The sequence below is a fragment of the Silurus meridionalis genome, chromosome 5, assembly GCF_014805685.1.
Source record: "Silurus meridionalis isolate SWU-2019-XX chromosome 5, ASM1480568v1, whole genome shotgun sequence".
Lineage (NCBI taxonomy): Eukaryota > Metazoa > Chordata > Actinopteri > Siluriformes > Siluridae > Silurus > Silurus meridionalis.
Window position 1 is genome coordinate 9,896,622 of NC_060888.1, and position 19,866 is coordinate 9,916,487.

Below are 19,866 nucleotides of genomic sequence, written 5' to 3' on the forward strand. Positions count from 1 at the left end.
AATTTCCTTGTGTGAAGATCTGCTGATTTAAATACTAGCAAAAGTCACAGCTGATGACGTGTTCAGTGTGCTATTGGTGGTTACAAATTTGGGTTGTCAGTTGGTAGATGATCAAATATAGAGAAATGAACTACCTTAAGAGCTCACAGCGGTTAGGGTCTGTCGGATTGTAGATAGTCTTTTTCAGGATGCGGCTGAGGTGCAGAGGTAACCAGCAGAGAGCAAAGATGACCACAAGGCAGAATATCGTTTTCGCCACTTCCCGTCGCTTGAAGAAAAGTCAAAACACAAAGCATTAAAGGTCATATTAAAATATGATTTGGAAGACTAAATTGTGTTTCATATTAAATACCAAAAGCATAAAAAAAGGTGCCAGTACCTGCTTCATATGATCATTAAGGGCGATGCGCATTCCTTTCTTCCTTTTCAGCATCTCGCATGACATAAGGGTATAGAAGACACCAGTGCAAGCCAGTGGTAAACAGAAGTAAAAGCCAAACAGCCACCAGTCCTTTATATCCTGATAAAACTTGAAGGACAGAGATTTAAAATATTTAGTACATTTGAAGAATCTGGTAAAATGCATTCTCATGTTTCAGATTCTTTTGAAGATCAGAAATCTTCTGTAAAGTGCATCTATGAAGATAATCTAAATAATTATGGCTCAATTGAATACAGAAAAAAAAATCTACCCTTAGAATCTGTCTATGCATGAACCTGTGGTTAAACATATAAAGTCTCATATGTGATTAAATGCAAGGGGAATGTAATAATACCTGCAGGAATGGTGTGGTCTGTACAGGATGAAGCAAGCACACCCGCAGTTTCTGGCCTCTGTAAACTGTCTCCATTAGGTCAAAGGCCAAAGCCTCAGGCACTGCTAGGATCACTGACAGTAGCCAGATGAGTGTTACTTCCACAGCTTTCCATAAGGGAATCCCCATCCCCTTCACTCGGCTCCATGAAGTAACAGCATGGTATCTGATTGCAAAGTGACACATGGTTTGATCAATTGTTTTTTGTTTTTTTTCAAAAATAATTATCTGTATTGTGATTTTCATACTCTAACCACTCACATTTTAAGACCTTAAGCTAATGCTTACATCAGACATCAGCATGATAAAAAAAATGTGATCAAGGTGGCTTAGATGTGGAATAATTTTGGCTTGGTTTGATCATGGACAGTTTAAATATTAAAAAAAAAAAAGAAACTGACCTGGGATTTTCACATACAACAGTCTCTATAGAGTGATGCATAAAACAAAAAATATTTATTACATGGCCAAAGTGAGCCAAAATGCTGGCAGCTCAAATAACCACTGTGTGCAAACCTGATGAACAACAAACCTCTAACATCTAACCTTGAGGCAGATTGGCTACAGCAGCAGAAGAAAATGGGTTTCCTCCTGAACAAAAATCTGATACTACACTGTACCAGGCTTTGTTTCCTGGCCATTTTAATCTTAACATCTTCATCTGTCCAGTTCCAGTGAACTGTTGTGTTTGAAGATACTAGTGCAGTAGTTCATGAAATCCGCAAACCAGCCCATCTGGTACCAACAACCGTTCCACATTAGAAGTCAATGTGATCACACATTCCCCCATTCTGATATTTGATGTGAAAATTAACTGAAGCTGGTAGTTGCTTGAATGCATGTGTAAACACTTATGATTGATGCTGTAATTATTCCCAGTTGTAAGTTTTAGTTGTTGCCATTTGGTTCTCTTTATTTTTACTATCTTGTCCTTGACCAACATGTCATGAATGTCTGATTAAAATCCGATGCTTATTCTTTTAAATCTTTGGTATTTTTTAATCTTGTTTGGCATTTGAATATTTAGACAAAATATTTTTTAATTCCATAGCCTGTATGTACATTTGTAGCCACACTTTCTTACTAACCTGTCAATGCTGAGGGCACATAAGCTGAGAACCGTGATGCCCACTGAGGCTTTTTGGATGAATGGCATTAGCTTGCAGATGTACACACCAAATGGCCAATCTTCTGCCAGCAGCTGAGAAGAAAAACAATGATTATTATTATTATTTTTTTTCAATGACCACCACATGTCAGTAAAATATGTATTTGACAACATACAGATTAAAGAATTAATTTCTTTCTCTATTTCCTTCAAAGCATCGTCTGAAGTTGTTTGTATTCTTATCCTTGGCTCATAAACCTACCTACAGATTTCTAAGTATAAGGAAAAAGTACTGTCTTTATTGTAATTTATATATATAGAGCAAAAGTTATTTTTGGTGTCCTGCTGATTTATGGAATTTAAAACACCATAATTACTTTAAAACATTTACAAGAATATTTTGTCTTCCTGCTCTATTTTGAGTAAGATCAATAGACATACATTTGCATAAAGCATCAATATTTGTCCATGCCTATGTTGATTAGAGTATAAAAACGTTGAAAGGTATTAATTTAAGGTACATTTAGAACAGATAAAAAAATATTTTTTTCACAATTAATCGTAAGTTAACTCATGACAATCATGCGATTACTAATGATTAAATATTTTAATCGATTGACAGCCAATATATACTTTTTTATATAATTTTTTTTTTGCAGGTTTGTCACACTTTGAAGTTTCAGATCATCAAACTAATTAAAAAATTAGTAAAAGATAACACAAGTGAACACAACATGCAGTTTTTAAATGAAGGTTTATATTATTGAGGGAAAACAAAATCCAAAACTACATGGCCCTGTGTGAAAAAGTGTTTGCCCCCTAAACCTAATAACTGGTTGGGCCACCCTTAGCAGCAACAACTGCAATCAAGCGTTTGCGATAACTTGCAATGAGTCTGTTACAGCGCTGTGGAGGAATTTTGGTCCACTCATCTATGCAGAATTGTTGTAATTCAGCCACATTGGAGGGTTTTGAGCATGAACCCCTTTTTAAGGTCATGCCACAGCATCTCAATAGGATTCAGGTCAGGACTTTGACTAGGCCACTCCAAAGTCTACATTTTGTTATTCTTCAGCCATTCAGAGGTGGACTTGTTAGTGTGTTTTGGATCATTGTCCTGCTGCAGAACCCAAGTTTGCGTTAGCTTGAGGTCACGAACAGATGGCAGGACATTCTTCTTCAGGATTTTTTGGTAAACAGCAGAATTCATGGTTCCATTTATCACAGCAAGTCTTCCAGGTCCTGAAGCAGCAAAACAGCCCAAGACCATCACACTCCCACCACCATATTTTACTGTTGGTATGATGTCTTTTTCTAAAATGGGGTGTTACTTTTACGGCAGACGTAATTGGACACACACCTTTCAAAAAGTTCAACTTTTGTCTCGTCAGTCCACAGAGTATTTTCCCAAATGTCTTGGGGATCATCAAGATGTTTTCTGGCAAAACTGAGACAAGCCATTATGTTCTTTTTGTTTAGCAGCGGTTTTCGTCTTGGAACTCTGCCATGCAGAACATTTTTGCCCAGTCTCTTTCTTATGGTGGAGTCATGAACACTGACCTAAACTGAGACAAGTGAGACCTGCAGATCTTTAGATGTTGTTGTGGGGTCTTTTGAGTCGTTGCTGTGCTCTTGGGGTAATTTTGGTCGGCCAGACACTCCTGGGAAGGTTCTCCACTGTTCCATGTTTTTGCCATTTGTGAATAATGTCTCTCACTGTGGCTTGAGTCCCAAAGCTTTAGAAATGGCTTTATAACCTTTTCCAGACTGATAGATCTCATTTGTTTCTGAATTTACATATACATATATATATATATATATATATATATATATATATATATATATATATATATATACATACATATATATATATATATATATATATATATATATATATATATATATATACATACATATATATATATATATATATATATATATATATATATATATATATATATATATATATATATATATATATATATATATATATATATATATATATATATGATGGTGGATGATCATGCATGCCATGTAATATTTAACCAGTAACATTTTGGGACAAACCATTCTGTGGGTAGATAGAGATCACATTACCCTGAAACTTCTTATATTAATGTAATATTAACATCATGCCCTGTTGGCATCTACTGATCATTAACCTTTCACCAAGTTTAAATGCATTTAATATTTCAGATTTAAATGACTTTGCATTCGCATCTCTAAAATGCTTTGATAACTACATAATTTTCCAAATGGTGTCAGTCATTTTCGGTTTCCATTTCCTTTAAAAGCTCACTATTTGGCTGAGCTCTAAACTCCATTAATGTCCAAGTTACATATACACAATGAAGCAATTTATCGTTCCAGAGCTTAAACTACTATGAGATCTGCAACCATTTATATCCAACCAACCTCAAGCTATAAGCGTAATAATTGACTGTGTAACTGCCCTAGAATAAGAGGTCTTTTATGTATTTTACAGCTGGGTCCAACCAAAAAAAAAATTCTGCAGCCTATGCTAACAAATCTTAGTTTAATATTGGCTTCTTCACATGCAACTGCAATTAATTACACACTGGATGCCATGTGACCCAACTTGTTTTTTCTTACGTGCATACAAAATGTGTATCCTACCTTAAACACATTGATAGGGATGGCGATGAGGATGTAGAGGAGATCTCCTAAAGCTAAGCTGCCAATGAGCACGTTCGGCCCGTTCCTCATGCACTTGTTCTTGTAGATGATACGCAGTAGTGTTGAGTTTCCAATGATGCCCACCACAAAAATCATGCAGGATATGACGGTGTTGATGTACTTAAATGTGTGCTTGATCTCACTGGGTCTGGCACACATAGGTGGGAACGGGATGCGTGGCGAGTTCCTTGACCCAGGCTGCTCTGTGTTGGAGTCATTCCAGGCCGTGCTCTCTACCTCGTCACTGGGAACACGGCTGAGTGCAACTCGAGTTGAGTCACGACTGAAACGGGAAGCCCAACAGCAGCCTGTCAGGAGTAGAATCACCAGCCACACGGGCTTCATTCTCAGTTGAAACACTGCACGAGATGTGGACACAGGTTTATAAGGTTCTTTTGGTGCACCTGTGGCAAAAAAGTACATTTGTGTTAGACAATCCAAAAGAACATCTTACACATGCAGTGTAGCATGCTGAAGACATAAGACAAGATCTTTGCTGAGAGAAGTCACGATGTTGTTTGTATTTTAGCCAGATCTCTCTGAGTCATAGTACATCCTACTGTGTAAAATGAAAGCATGCCAAGAGAAGTCTTTTAGTCTTATCAGAATAGACCACCACCTTCACATTTTCCTTCACTTTTTTATCTTATCTGTACAAATGCACACAGCAGACAGCTTACAGACATGATAAATGACTCGTCATGTCTGTTCAGAATAATATTGCCCAATGATACTGAGAGGGATATATTTTTTTTCTTTGGCATTTGCTTGTAAACAAAGATTTCTAAAGTCCAAATGAGGTGGCTATGGTGTGACAACTTTTATACTATGCTCTTTCATTTCCCATAAAATCTCCCCCTCCAGCTACTATATATTATTATATTAGTTGCTGAGAGCTGGGAGAGCTGGGGCGGGTCTATAGACAGAAAGGTCCTTTCAATTTCTAGACTTAGGGGCATTAGAAGTCATGTGCGCCTCCCCAGTATGAATAGCTTGATTGATCAACCACTGAAGCATATGTGAGACAACTTGAATACTGGCAAGCCAGATTAGTAATTGAGGATTAATGCTGGAAAGAGTGCAAAAGACTTTGGGTGCAATTTTGCAATTTTTCTGAAAACAGAATTGGTTAAGAATTAAACTATCCTTCTTTTAACAAAAGAAATTGCTCAGGTCCAATGGAAGACACTGTACGTTTTAGTACCAGTTGAATAGAAATTCTTGCAAGTTATCTTTAAAATTATGGCACGCAATTTCAGTAATTTTTATTGAAATTCACAAATTTCATAAACAGCCAAAAACACATAAATAACAACACAATACAATGGAGTCAATGTAAATCCCCACAATGGCACTGAGTATGGAGCTCAGCAATAGAGGTGGAGGGCAAGGGCCATAACCTTCAGCAGACATTACACAGATTAGTACGGACACCAAAACTCAAGATGTTTTCGGGGAAGAAAACATAATACAACGGCTGCATTGCTCACATGTACCATTTCATCAAGTCATCCCATAGCACCCTCAGGGCAATAATGGGGTTTAAAATCCTTCTTTTGTATCAGCACATGTGAACTTTCAGAGACAGCGTGCTCACACATGACTAGAACAGCTCAATGAAAGTAATCATTAAATTTAAAAAAAGTGCATCAGTCTTGCAGCAGACAAAACAAGTAAGTATGGATCTCATTGATAGAAGTTAAATATTCCCCTATATTTTATTGCACAAACAAGTGGAAATATCCTGAATATAATCAAACTGATCTAGTATGTCCTTTTTTATAAGATAACAACAAACCAAATATAATATTATGAAACATATTTCAATAAATAAAAAGCTTGAATTAGTCTTAACTGATATATAGTCAGATAATTTTACTCAGTTTCAACATTTATTTTTAGAAAGAAACAAAATAAACTGTCAGTAGAATTACAAAGTGTGAAATGAGCAATAATGTCCACAGATAATTGATTGACTACAATTTTATAACTATATATCTATAATACAAGATAAATGTGATCAATGTGTTTTTCTGCAGTGTTTTTACATCACTTAATTATTTCCAAAGCTGTAAAACTTTAATAAATGAATTCTTGTGTTTCTGATTTGCAAAGTGGGGTTTGTAAAGCAGCCATATTCTATTTATTTATTTATTTATTTATTTATTTATTTATTTATTTATTTTTACAAGGGATAATAAAACAATCTACATTACTACTACAAATGATAATATCAATAATAATAATAATAATAATAAAAAATAATAATAATAGGTTATATAAAAGATCAAAGTTAATACACATTACTAAATTACTAAATATAGTTATTGGCCAGTTGAATTGTTTATGTATAAAAAAAAAGAAACGAGTAATAATATTATTGATTGGTTTATATAATGTATTTATTGTCTATTGTTCTATGAACCCCTTATTAAATGTATGTTAAAAAAAAAGAGTAATAATATTTTTCATTTTTTTTAATGAAGAAATTAAAAAAATACAAAAAATGAACATTTTACTAAAACTAGATGATCAGTTAGTTTCCTTCATCCAAATAGTCCAAAGACTATAAATAATGCAACAAATCTGAACATCTCATAAACATGTAGAAGTGCAAGAAAAAGAACAGATCCCTGTGCAAAAACTATTAACCCCATTCGAACCTCATGCCACTGTCGCACTGCTGTTGTATTTATTCAATCAGCCTTAATTCCAATCCCTTATAAATAGAGAGAAACACACATTTGCACACATTTGCGAATCTCACCTGCTCTTTAAGCTGCTTCTGGTCTCCTCCTGAACTCTGTGCTCGTCTGTTTATCCACAAATATGTCCGCGGTGTAACAGTTATCTCAGTGATTTGTCGCGTTTCTCATCCATCGAGTGTTTCTTGACGTGACCGATCTGATCCTCTGAGATCACCGTGTTTCAGTGTGTGTGAGCTTCAGTGTGTGTGAGCTTCAGTGTGTGTGTGTGCTGGAGTTATATACGCGCTCACCGCTTCATTCCCTCCCGCCACACTGATCACATCTATTCACATCTTCACCCTCATTTCCATATCCATTCCTCTAGAGCAGGATTCTCACACTTTCTGCAGCAGAGAATCATTCCTATCTGCTGAAGAAGAAGAAGAAAAAAAAGCTTCCTAGCACCTGATTACAGAGAACATTTTTTATTTATTTGAATTAACACAATAAATGCACTCATGTTTTAAATTAAATAAATAAATGCATAAGGATTCAGTGGTCAGGAAATCTGCAAGAATTAAATACATAAAGTAAGTGAGTATAGGAGAGATTTTTCCTTTTAAATAGTTGAATTTTGCATAAAACATTTAAATCATTATCCTGAGTTTATTTTTTGCATTAGATAACACTGTATTTACAAGTTTTAGTAAAAATGTTCCTTTTCTAGGGTTTTCCCCAAAAACTAGACTGCAGCAAAAAAAAAATAAATAAATAAATTGCAACACATGAGATTCTCATGTGTACATTTGTTTTATTGTTTTTCATTTTCTGGCCGGGGATGTGTTTCTTTTAAAATCTGGCCCATTTTTCAACCACGAATGTAAATTGCTTACTCTTATGAATTTTTTTACACCATTAGAGTGAGATAAAAAAAAAAAAGAAGACTATGTATAACCTTTATAATAACTGCAGGGTGAATTCAGATAATATGGTATTTATTTTACTATTTACATATGCAACATTAGCTCACCTCCTATTGAGTTCCAGAGCTTTACTCCTCTCTCTCTCTCTCTCTCTCTCTCTCTCTCTCTCTCTCTCTCTCTCTCTCTCTCTCTCACACACACACACACACACACACACACACACACACACACACACACACACACACTTACTTAGCAAGAAAACAGTCAATACTCCTAGTAAACATTATAGACAAACAGCTAAAATCTCCTGCAGTGATACTCTCAGGCAAGCTTTAAAAATTGTTTGCAGACTTAAAAAAAAATCATTGTTTTCTTTCTTTCTTTCTTTCTTTCTTTCTTTCTTTCTTTCTTTCTTTCTTTTTTGTACATTCACCAAAGCTGTTCAAATCCAAAAGATGTCATTATATAACTCTATATAAACTGTAATATAAAGCTGTGAAACTTGGACTGAGAGTATTCCTGACAATGACACTGCTGCCTGCTGTGGATGTAACAACTCCATGACAATTTGGGAAAAGAAAACAGCACCCAATGACAGCACATGACTCCTAAATAGCTTTAAATTGAGCATGGGCTGTTTCCAACAAAGGCAGCCTGTCTTTGGGCTGGATTGCGGGTGTAAAATGCACAGAAAGTGCCTCAAAATAGCTTGACGACTTGCTAAATATAGTGAGATGAAGCCTTAGGCAAGACAGGCTTTAGGGTTTATCTTTAATTCTGCACGTGGACAGCTAGGAGAAAGGAACCCTGGTTACCTCAATGTCCGTTGCTACTTTGACCTCCAAGGCATCAACATGACATAACAATGCACATTGTAAGAAGCATTAGTAGTGTTATGCTATTAATAGAAAACACGCATCAGAACTCTGGTCCTCACAGGCTATGAGTTTTATCAGTTGACAACTGCAGAAACTGCAGTTTACTTTCAGGACATTTTGTAAACAATGTGAAACTCATTAATTGTTTAGCTTTACCTCAAATAGTATAAACATATGAGAATCTTTCCATATTTAAGGCTCTAAATCATAAATACATTTTCATTTTAGTTCAATAAAGGTGTGAAAGTTTATCAGTGGAGGTTTATCAATATACAGTGCATCCAGAAAGTTTTATTTTCTCCTTTTTTTCCACATTTTGCTATGTTACAGCCTTATTCCAAACTTCTTCCATTTAGGGATGATGAAGGCCACTGTGCTTATTGGGATTTTCAATGCTGCAGAAACCTTTCTGTACCCTTCCCCAGAGCTGTGCCTCGATACAATCCTGTCTCTGAGGTCTACAGATAATTCTTTGGGTTTCATGGCTTGGTTTGTGCTCTGACACACACTGTTAACTGTGGAACCTTCGATAGACAGATGTGTGGCTTTCCACATCATGTCCAATCAACTGAACATCTCAATTATGGTCAGTGGAACCAGGATGCACCTGAGCTCAATTTTGAGTGTCATGGAAAAAGCTGTGAATACTTATTCACAGCTGATTTTTTATTTTTATTTTTTTTAATACATTTGCAAAGCTTTTAAACAAACTTCTTTTACATTGTCATTATGGGGTATTGTTTGGAGAATTTTTAGGAAAATCATGAATTTAATCCTTTTTGGAATAAGGTTGTAAAATAACAAAATGTAGAAAAAGTAAAAACCTTGTGAACACTTTCCGGATGTACTGTATGTTAACTGATAGACAGGTAAATACTCACAAAGCTGTCGTTTGACCATCCTGCTTGTTTTCATTAGGTGGTATAAGACAATCATTCAGAATTAAGCAACAATTGGATTTAGGGTCCCTGGTGGTCTAGTGGTTAGGATGCGGCGCTCACACCGCTGCGGCCTGGGTTCGATCCCCGGTCAGGGAACCAACCCCAGCCACTCTTAGTGGTGGTCCCAAGCCCGGATAAATGGGGAGGGCTGTGTTAGGAAGGGCATCCAGCGTAAAAAATGTGCCAAATCAAACAGCACACAATCGTATGTGTTTTTGTATACTGAACAAAATTATAAGTGCAACACTTTTGTTTTTGTCCCCATTTTTCATGAGCTGAACTCAAAGATCTAAGACTTTTTCTATTTACACAAAAGACCTATTTCTCTTAAATATTGTTCACAAATCTGTGTAAATCTGTGCCAGTAAGCACTTCTTCATTGCAGAAATAATCCATCCACCTCACAGGTGTGGCATATTAAGATGCTGATTAGACAGCATGATTATTGCAAAGGTGTGCTTTAGGCTGGACACAATAAAAGGCCAGTCTAAAATGTGCAGTTTTATCATGCAGCACAATGCCACCGATGTCGCCAAGTTTTGAGGAAGCGTGCAGTTGGCATGTTGACTGCAGGAATGTCCACCAGAGCTGTTGCCCGTGAATTGAATGTTGATTTCTTTACCATAAGCCATCTAGAAAGGTTTTTCAGAGAATTTGGCAGTACATCCAACCGGCCTCACTACCGCAGACCACGTGTAACCACACCAGCTCAAGACCTCCACATCCAGCATCTTCACCTCCAAGATTGTCTGACACCAGCCAACCAAAGAATTTCTGCTCAAACTGTCAGGAAGTGTCTTAGGGAAGCTCATCTACATGCTCGTCATCCTCATCGGGGTCTCAGCCTGACTGCAGTTCATCATCGCAAACGACTTGAGTGGGCAAATGCTGGTGTCTGGCACTTTGGAGAAGTGTTCTCTTCACGGATGAATCCCGGTTTTCACTGTACGGGGCAAAATGTGTGAGGCAAATGGTGGTCACACCAGATACTGGTTGAAGTGGAACTAGTGCAATGGGATGTTTAAAAAGTAAATACAAATTGAATATTCAGATATTTGAATATTCGTATTGACTAATAAAACTTCACCTTAGGGTGTGAATGTGTGTGTGTGTGTGTGTGTGTGTGTGTGTGTGTGTGTGTGTGTGTGTGTGTGTGTGTGTGTGTGTGTCCTGTGATGAAACCGGGTACCACATGATGACATCTGCTTCTGGCTGACAGCTACAGTTACATAAATGAGTGCCTGAGGAGAGCACCTAACGTTTATTCTGTAAATATTGACTAATAGAACTTGGCCCTAGGTGTGAATGTGTGTGTATCCTGTGATGAAACCGCCTTTACCATGATAAAGCTGTTACTGTAGATGAAAAAATCAAAAATAAATGAAGTTTTCAGATAAAACAGAAAACATTATTACATCCATAGATCAAGCTTGCTTTGGTAAACTGTGTATGAAAAAAGAAGACTGATGCTGCATGTGAAGTTTAAATCAGGGTTTATATGCTTCCAGATGGGATAAATGAATAGAAGATCAACTTGTTTCCAACAGTCCTTTATTGGACCTCTATTAATTACAGTGTTGTCCATGAGATCAGTTTGAACTTATTGTCATCACAATCTGTGATACACTGGACACTTCAAAAATATTATCTAATCTACATAGTCACTCCATTTGCTCTCAATCATTTCTATAACTTTCCCTCATCCATAATTACAAGAGATTTGCAGATTTGCAGTTTTAAAGACAAAATGTTTCCTGAATACATGCTGACACACCCAACTCAATTATTTACTTAAGTCATTCATTTCCCAGGTGTGACCTTCTAGGACTAGAGTTGTGCGCCAAAGTTTTAGTAATTTCCTTCCTTCCTAATCATTTCAGCAGCCCACAAACTTGCCTATTTTTAAAATGTATAACTGACAAGAGACGTTATAATAATAACAATATTAAAACTAAGAGCCAAAAGGCTGAAATCATTGCGATCATTTGCTTATATCAGCAAAAAACAAAAAAAACTATCCATTATGCCAAATTGCAACTATAGTAATGCAATATTTTGTTAATGCTTACTACTAATTTTTTACTACTGTCTCCAGCTAAGCATTTAAAAAACTAACAGGGCTACGCATAAACATTTGCATAAACAGTAGATAAAATAAAAAACGGCTCCCATATTCCGCAAAATGCATCATCCTTTTGTGATCAAGACTCAAGTAAGACCTTTTGCTTTGCTACTGTTAAGTGTTATTGAAGGGTCTTTGGCTGTTATTCAGAATAGAATAACATATTGCACAAAACGTTAGCCTTATGATAAGCTTCCTTTTATATATATTTGTAATAAAGCATATAAGTGACAGTAAAACATAGACTATATGACAAAAAAATTTTGATCATTTCTCCAAACTGTTGCTACAAACTCAAAGTAAAAATTTGCATACGATGTTTTAAGGGACACAAACATGTTTCATCATGACGATGCCCCTGTGTTTAAAGCGAGCTTTATGACATGGTGTTCCAATGAACTCCACACCTCCTCATCTGAAGCTGAAAGCACAAATCCCCCAAAACAGCATTCCCCAATCTATTGGAAAGGCTTCACAATGAGTCAAGGTTACTTTTTAAAACCAAAGGGGAAGTAAACAACTCTATATGGTCCATTGTTTTTTGAATAGGCACATATGGGTGCGATGGTCAGGTGTCCATAATTTTTTGCCATTAAAGTGTAATTGGACATTTTCAAATATCACATGGTTTAAATAAATGTCCTGGGCAAGCATGCCTTTCGGTAATATGAACTAATAAGAAGTTATATTACATTTGGACATAATTTATCAGATTACTATGGCATTCTAAACCAGTTTATCACTGAAAACAAATTTGATTTCTAAATAAATATCAGTCAGTAACACAAGATCAATAATAAGATCATAAGATCAAATAAACATGCTGGTGCCTAACTTTCTAACAGCATCCGCTCAACAGAACATACACTTATCAAACAAATAAAGTTGCCTATAAATATAAATAAATATAAATATATTCACTCATAAGAAGTGTCATAAAGTGTTGAAATAACCATTTATTGAAGTAAATGTATGCTTATATAATCATTATGTACGGATGCGCAAACTAATCTTTATTCTGAATTATTTACTTGAGCCTTTGTGACAACTTCAACAAATCTCAGGATTACAATATATTAACTAATGGCCATAAAATCTTGAGCAATATGTTCTTTGTTTTTTATTTAGAAGAAAGTCTATTTGCTTATTTATAGAAAAGTGTATTTGCCAATTTGAGAATCTATCAAAAAATATATAATATAATATAATATATAATAATGGAATCCTGTATGTCTTTGTGCAATATTCCATCATCTCCATGTTTCTGCACCGACAATGGTGCACTAATATCTCTAGGTTTCACTCATTTCAAAATATAGTAGTTGCCAAATAGTTAAGTACTTTGTGGCCACAAAAGAAAAAGATCTCAAGAAATATACATTTGGCCTCACAAGGAGCAATAAACTGCTGGCTAAACTCCTGGCTAAACTTCCCATAATGCACTCTGATGTATGGAACATAGAGTAGATGATTATTTGTTTGCAGACAGTGTATGTGTGGCGGGAGGTTAATTAGACAGAAACTATAACTCAGCTGACTACGCCACCCTGTTAACAGGGAACACTATTATAGATTAATCATCTACAAAAGACACACAGGTACATGGTTTCAAGAAACAAAGGCAAGAGACGTGGATACCAAAAATACAAAAAAATGTTTTATTTCACCAATAAATATGGGTATTAATCTTAAAACATAACTATGGGCTGGAATAAAATAGGCATAAAAAACCAAAAGGAAACCGAGGCTTACCTAAAGCAGGTAAACTAGCTTAATGAGTATGCGGCTACTATATCGCCAGGAGCATAACGCCAAGTGCACAAGACGCACCACACACACACACTCACACACACGGTAAGATCAAGCGTGAACACACTGCACCCTGTGATAGAGTCCCACCACCGCACGCAAAGGCCAACTAGCCGTCTGCCTGAAGCCTCGGTTCCTATAACAAAAGACACTGTTAACCAAATTTAAATCTCAAAGCAAGAAATAATAGTAATCAAAGAAATAATAATGAGAATAATAATTGAATGTTGAGTGTTAAATGAATATACAATGAATCAAACAAATAAAAACTTAAATCAAACAAAGCACAATCACAAATCAGACAACTTACATAAACAAACAAAGTAAAGTAAACAAAGCAGCAGCATCAAAGTACGTTGCCCCGCAGGCCGCACTGAATGACTCCTCTTAAAACTATTCCACCTTAATATTGTCGTTTCGACCACAAGTCCAGCCGCACAGGCAAACGGACATCAAACCGGAAAGAAGGCACGGGATTACGGCGGGTTCATGTTTAAAAGCAGTCGCCGAGCAACATGGAATGATTACACGTTGGAAACTGTGATTCAAATAAAGCTGGTTACCACAAACACACACGTTGATACACACTTGCTAGCAAGCACATACCTGTGAGACAGGAAGAGTCTAAACCAGGAAAGGGCGGGCCTCGGGCAATGACACACAAGCGGTGATCACACAACATGGTGCATTAAAAGTCCCCTTTTATATAGTCGTGCATGTATCTGATTGGACAACTGATGCTTTCATGACAATTTAAAGAGACACCCACAGTTCGTCCCACTACAATCTACCCCCCACTGACGGATCGTCGCCCCGACGGTCCTACTACTAGGGTCAGGATTACCTAATCCCATGGCCTAAAAATGCCTGGCACCATGCCATGCATTTGCTGCTGGGAGCCCTCACCTGTCCCACCTACTGAACGGGGAAGATGGTGTACATTTGGATGTTGGCCCGCATTTGCACGTTTTGTCCTGCGTAACGCACCCTCATCCACCCTAACCAAGGCTTCAGGCTGTGGCTCCGGCAACATAGCTGTATTACAGGCTGGAGCCTGTAATCCTGGCCAGTTAGCAGGAACGGGTCCCGTAACACTCACCCTCTCCTGTGGACCATGTTCCACCCCAGATGCCAGCCCACCAAATCTTAATTCGACATCAACTTGATCCCGTTCTTGGACCAAAGCTAATAAATCTACCTCATCCTCTTCCTCAGCTAACGAGGATGTGCACACAACTGGGTCAGGTAAAGGACTGCCATGGTTAGTACCAACTGTGTCCTTACAGACTCTTCTCTTTAGCAGTGAACGATGCACGTTCCTTACCTTGGTCAGGTCATCTACAGGCGCAATGGTGTACACTACACCACCTTCCTTGGGTGCCCTTGTCACTTGATAGACCACTGGGCTCCACAGGTCCTGGATTTTATGGCGGCCCCCTACCCCATAATCACGGAGGTACACCAGTTGACCCTCCACCAGTGGTTCATCTCGGACGTGCTGATCATGATTGGCCTGGCGCCTATCAGCCATGACCTGCAACCGTTCCCGTGCACCTGCAAAGGCCACCTGGAGCCTCGTTTGATGTTCCAAGACCCAGTCATGCACACTACCCTCCCTTAGCTGTGGTTCTCTCCCCAACAGAAAATCTACGGGCAATCGTGGCTCCTGTCCAAACATCAAGAAGTGTGGCGATTCCCCTGTGCTCTGATGAGGGGTGCTATTATAACTGAACACTACCTGGGGAAGACACGCTACCCAGTCTCGTTTCCTAGACACTGGCAGAGTACGCAACAGATTATGTAAAGTGCGATTAAAGCGTTCACACTGGCCGTTGCCGGCCGGGTGATAGGGGGTAGTACGAGACTTCACCACACCATAAAGCTCACATAACTGACGTATCAACAAAGACTCAAAATTTCGACCCTGGAGACGGCCCGGAACACTGAACCTGTAAAACCATTCGGTCACCAGGGCTTGTGCCACCGTCTCCGCTCGCTGATCCCTCGTTGGAACAGCAAGGGTATACTTACTGAAAACGTCAGTCATCACCAAAACGTTTTCGATGCCAGAGCTTGTGGGCTCTAACACTGAAGTCCACTGCCAAGATGTCATTTGGCCTAGATGACATTAACCGCCCCATAAAAGCCTGAGCCAGTGGCTGGGTGTCTTTGGCTGCCTGGCACCGGTCACACTCGTGACACCAACTTGCCACATCCGAGGACAAACCCGGCCAATAACACCTCTGTTGCACTAACTCCATGGTGCGCTCCCTGCCCTGGTGTCCATGTTGCTGATGCAACTGCCTTAACACCTCTGGTCTCAAGGCAGCAGGCAAAACCAATTGCAACATCTCTTCCTTACCATTAGGGCAGTAAACCCGACGATACAGCATACCATCTAACTCCCTCAACCGATCCCACTGGCGGAGCAAGGTTAAGGCTGCCTTAGTCATTTGGTGCCGCTCATTAGGTCCTGGGCGATTTCCTTGTCTCCAAAATCGCAACACTTCCCAAATAACTGGATCAGCTGCCTGCAAAGAACGCAAGTCACCAGCAGAATAACCAGGAAGTGTAGAGACCATACACTGGGTCGCTATACCCACAGAATCTACCCCAGCTAATGACCGCAAAGACTCAGGAATTGCAGTGCCGGGGGTCAACCCATCCAACCCACCAGGTTCCAGGGGATCCCTCCGTGACAGCGCATCTGCATTTCTATTACTCTTACCAGAGCGATACTTGATCTCAAAATCGAAAGCCGCCAGCTGAGAAGCCCAACGCTGCTCAGTCGCCCCCAACTTTGCAGAGGTCAGATGGCTAAGGGGATTATTATCTGTGAATACCACACACTTATTACCCAACAGATATTCACGGAATTTCTCCGTCATGGCCCACTTGAGCGCAACAAACTCCAACTTCATAGAGCTATAATTTGACATGTTGCGCTCAGTGGGCCTTAAACTGCGACTAGCATATGCCACTGGTCTTACCTTACCTTAAGTTTCCTGGGAAAGGACTGCCCCTAACCCTTGATAACTGGCGTCCACCTCCAGAATAAACGGTTTTGAGAAATCCGCATACGCGAGTACTGGGGCGGTAGTCAGTTTCTCCTTTAACCCCTCAAAGCTCACCTGACAGTTTTCACTCCAGGCACTAGCAAAATTCCTACCTTTCTGCTTACCCATTACACCAGCAAATTCCCCCACCAGCTTATGCAGCGGGGCAGCCAACTTGGCAAACCCCTCCACAAACCGCGGATTGTAGCTGGAAAAACCCAGAAAGGATCTTAACTCTGTAATGCTAGAGGGACGGGGCCACTGGGCCACAGCCTCGATCTTACTAGGGTCAGTTGCCACACCCCTGGAAGAGATAACATGACCCAAATATTTCACCTCTTGCTGAATAAAGGTGCACTTCTCTAGCCTAGCCTTTAACCCTTCCCGTTCCAGAAGGCTTAAAACAACCTCTAACCTCTCCAAATGTTGAGTAATTGAGGTGGAGAACACCACGATATCGTCTAGATATAAAAGTAAGGACTGACACTGTTGGTCCCCAAATACCCTAATACTCTGCGTGGAAACAGGAGGACATCAGACGTGCCTATGTTGACCACTGGCACATAAACTGAGCCTCCAATCACTCGCACCAAGGCGGGGGATGCCAACAACCCTTCGGGTAACCCAGACCCAATGGGCTCGAACAGTACTGTACTACCTGCCAACTGTTCTGCACAAGTTGCCGCAACCAACTTAATAGTACCACCTGTGACACGACATGCCCGAGGACCATGCACTCTTACCCTAGTCATACACTCAACGAGAGATTGCTCGCTACCTTGATGGCAGTGTTGTAGGGCTTGAAAAACTGAAAGTGGCGCACTAGAAACCGGAGGAAAATCAAACAAAGCGGGGCCATGCTGTCCAAAGAGCTCCTGGTAGCATCGCCCAAGTACATTCATACCCAACACACCAGGGACTTGAGAGCGCAAGCCACCAGGAGGATCCCTGACCACCAGCACCCCACATCGCGGAACTATCCTACCACAGAGCTCAATATCCAATTCCATATAACCGATATATGGAATTGAGATCCCATTTGCAGCTCTTAGCTGCAACCAGGAACACGACCTCAAGCGCTCCTGACCCCATGGCTCAAAATGTTGAATAAAACAACTTTCCGTAATAGTTGATACCATCGAACCGGTGTCAATTAAACAAGGGACTAACACACCACCAATTGAAACATTCAGATGCGGGCAAGAAGACATTAAATTTGGAACTGAACTAGATTTCTTACCATCTGAGTCAGCCATTTTCCCAGCCGAGCTGTGACTCTTCAGCATGGCCGGAATTAGTTTTCCGACACATTAGCTTGCGACTGCACACCTCCAATGGCCCGATCAACACGAGCGTAATGGTAACCGGGACATGACACGTTCCTTCGCATTCCGTGCAAAATGGCCTGGTTTTTGACAACGCCTACAGATCATGGGCCCACTACCAAAAGTTTGGAGTGCGAGGCGAGAATGAGGCCCTTGCAAATGGGCAATATTCTGGGTAAGCTGATTTAATTGCTCTTGTTGTAATTTTAACATTTCTCTAAGCTCCCCTATTTCAGACTTCTCAGACGAGCTACAAGCCGCTCTGAACTTCATACTGAAACCCGTGCGCCAAAGGGACAGAAAGACTTCGACCCCTTGCTCCGCCCGGCATTCCCTCCCGCTCCCAACGAATAGCTTCGCCACGCACCTCCAAGAGTGTAGAATGGGGCTGTCGACGAACCAATTGTTTCAATTCACGGCGAAGAGAAGGGTCACAAACATATTCGACAAACTGGTCCCTTAATAAAATCTCTGCATTTGGCATGGCATTTGGGGACTTCTGCCTCACTTTCTCCAAGAGGCTCATTAAAGCCAAAGAGAACTCCAGATCCATATAGCTCTTGCAAAATGGAAAAGATTCTCTCTGGGTCTCCGCGCTCAATAACAGGGCGATGTCTAACCTCCTCACGTGCGTTCCCTCCTAAATGATCAAATAGGAAAAATGCCTGGTCTGCCACTGACAAATGACGAGTTCTTATACAAGCTTTTGCTTCCTCGATCCACTCATTAATGCCAATGCCCGATCTACCATCGAATATTGGACATTTTCTATCCCTTGGAATAAACACAAGGCGTTCGGTTAGCGTGGCACTAGCACTAACTGGTTGATCAATAGGTGGCACCACAAATTCTCGAGAGGGGCCAGCTATGGGACTGGATGGAGCAGCATGACTCTGCTCCTGGCGCAATTTGTCATTATCCCCCCTTAATTGAGCAACAAGATCCCTTAATTCCTGCAATTCCGCTTCCATTTGTTTACGGGAAACTTAACAAACAAAGTCAGTAAAAGCTATGGAAACCCACTGCTGGAACGCTCCAAGTCCACTGAAATGACACTGCTGCTTTGTTCCACACACTCTAAACACAAAAAAAAACAAAAGAAAGAAAAGCACACAAGAAATACAAAAAAAAACCTCTAATCCCTCCACAAATCACAACTAAAACCTTTAACAAAATAACAATAAGCATCCACGTCTCAGCCCAACAAAGAGAAACGGGCCCTGCCGACTACGCCAAAGTGTGGCGGGAGGTTAATTAGACAGAAACTATAACTCAGCTGACTACGCCAGCCTGTTAACACGGAACACTATTATAGATTAATCATCTACAAAAGACACACAGGTACGTGGTTTCAAGAAACAGAGGCAAGAGACGTGGATACCAAAAATACAAAAAAATGTTTTATTTCACCAATAAATATGGGTATTAATCTTAATACATAAATATGGGCTGGAATAAAATAGGCATAAAAAACAAAAAGGAAACCGAGGCTTACCTAAAGCAGG

The 19,866-nt window shown here is 39.4% G+C and overlaps 2 protein-coding genes and 1 non-coding gene across 6 annotated transcripts in view; 1 reads left to right on the top strand and 2 right to left on the bottom strand.

The window, feature by feature from the left end:
* The window catches only part of LOC124385824 (endothelin receptor type B-like), a 9,264-nt gene extending 1,672 nt beyond the window's left edge, over positions 1-7,592 (bottom strand). The window contains exons 1-6 of the mRNA XM_046849193.1: positions 7,388-7,592; positions 4,561-5,024; positions 1,904-2,016; positions 777-981; positions 380-529; positions 135-268 (exon numbers count right to left, since the gene is read on the bottom strand). Coding sequence (XP_046705149.1) covers positions 135-268; positions 380-529; positions 777-981; positions 1,904-2,016; positions 4,561-4,965 — 1,007 coding nt within the window. The 5' untranslated portion in view covers positions 4,966-5,024; positions 7,388-7,592. The remainder of the gene's footprint in view (positions 1-134; positions 269-379; positions 530-776; positions 982-1,903; positions 2,017-4,560; positions 5,025-7,387) is intronic.
* A 19-nt stretch (positions 7,593-7,611) lies between these two features.
* Positions 7,612-18,364, bottom strand: LOC124385823. 4 transcript variants are annotated; one of them, XM_046849192.1, is made up of 2 exons: positions 14,587-18,364; positions 7,612-7,734 (listed from the first exon to the last, which is right to left on the bottom strand). In XM_046849192.1, exon 1 carries the CDS (start codon positions 16,091-16,093, stop codon positions 14,825-14,827), a length of 1,269 nt encoding a protein of 422 aa, XP_046705148.1. In that variant the 5' UTR covers positions 16,094-18,364; the 3' UTR covers positions 7,612-7,734; positions 14,587-14,824. The 4 variants fall into 4 exon arrangements, with proteins under 4 accessions (XP_046705148.1, XP_046705146.1, XP_046705147.1 ...); XM_046849190.1 differs by lacking the exon at positions 7,612-7,734 and adding an exon at positions 13,816-14,518; XM_046849191.1 differs by lacking the exon at positions 7,612-7,734 and adding an exon at positions 13,816-14,116 and having other exon boundaries at positions 14,383-18,364.
* trnav-cac lies at positions 10,074-10,145 on the top strand. The gene has a single exon. It is a non-coding gene; the product is annotated as a tRNA-Val (tRNA).
* Positions 18,365-19,866: the final 1,502 nt, after the last annotated feature.

Coding starts and splice junctions, on each gene's coding strand:
- LOC124385823 (XM_046849192.1), bottom strand. CDS start 16,093: ATGACATCTTGGCAGTGGACTTCAGTGTTAGAGCCCACAAGCTCTGGC.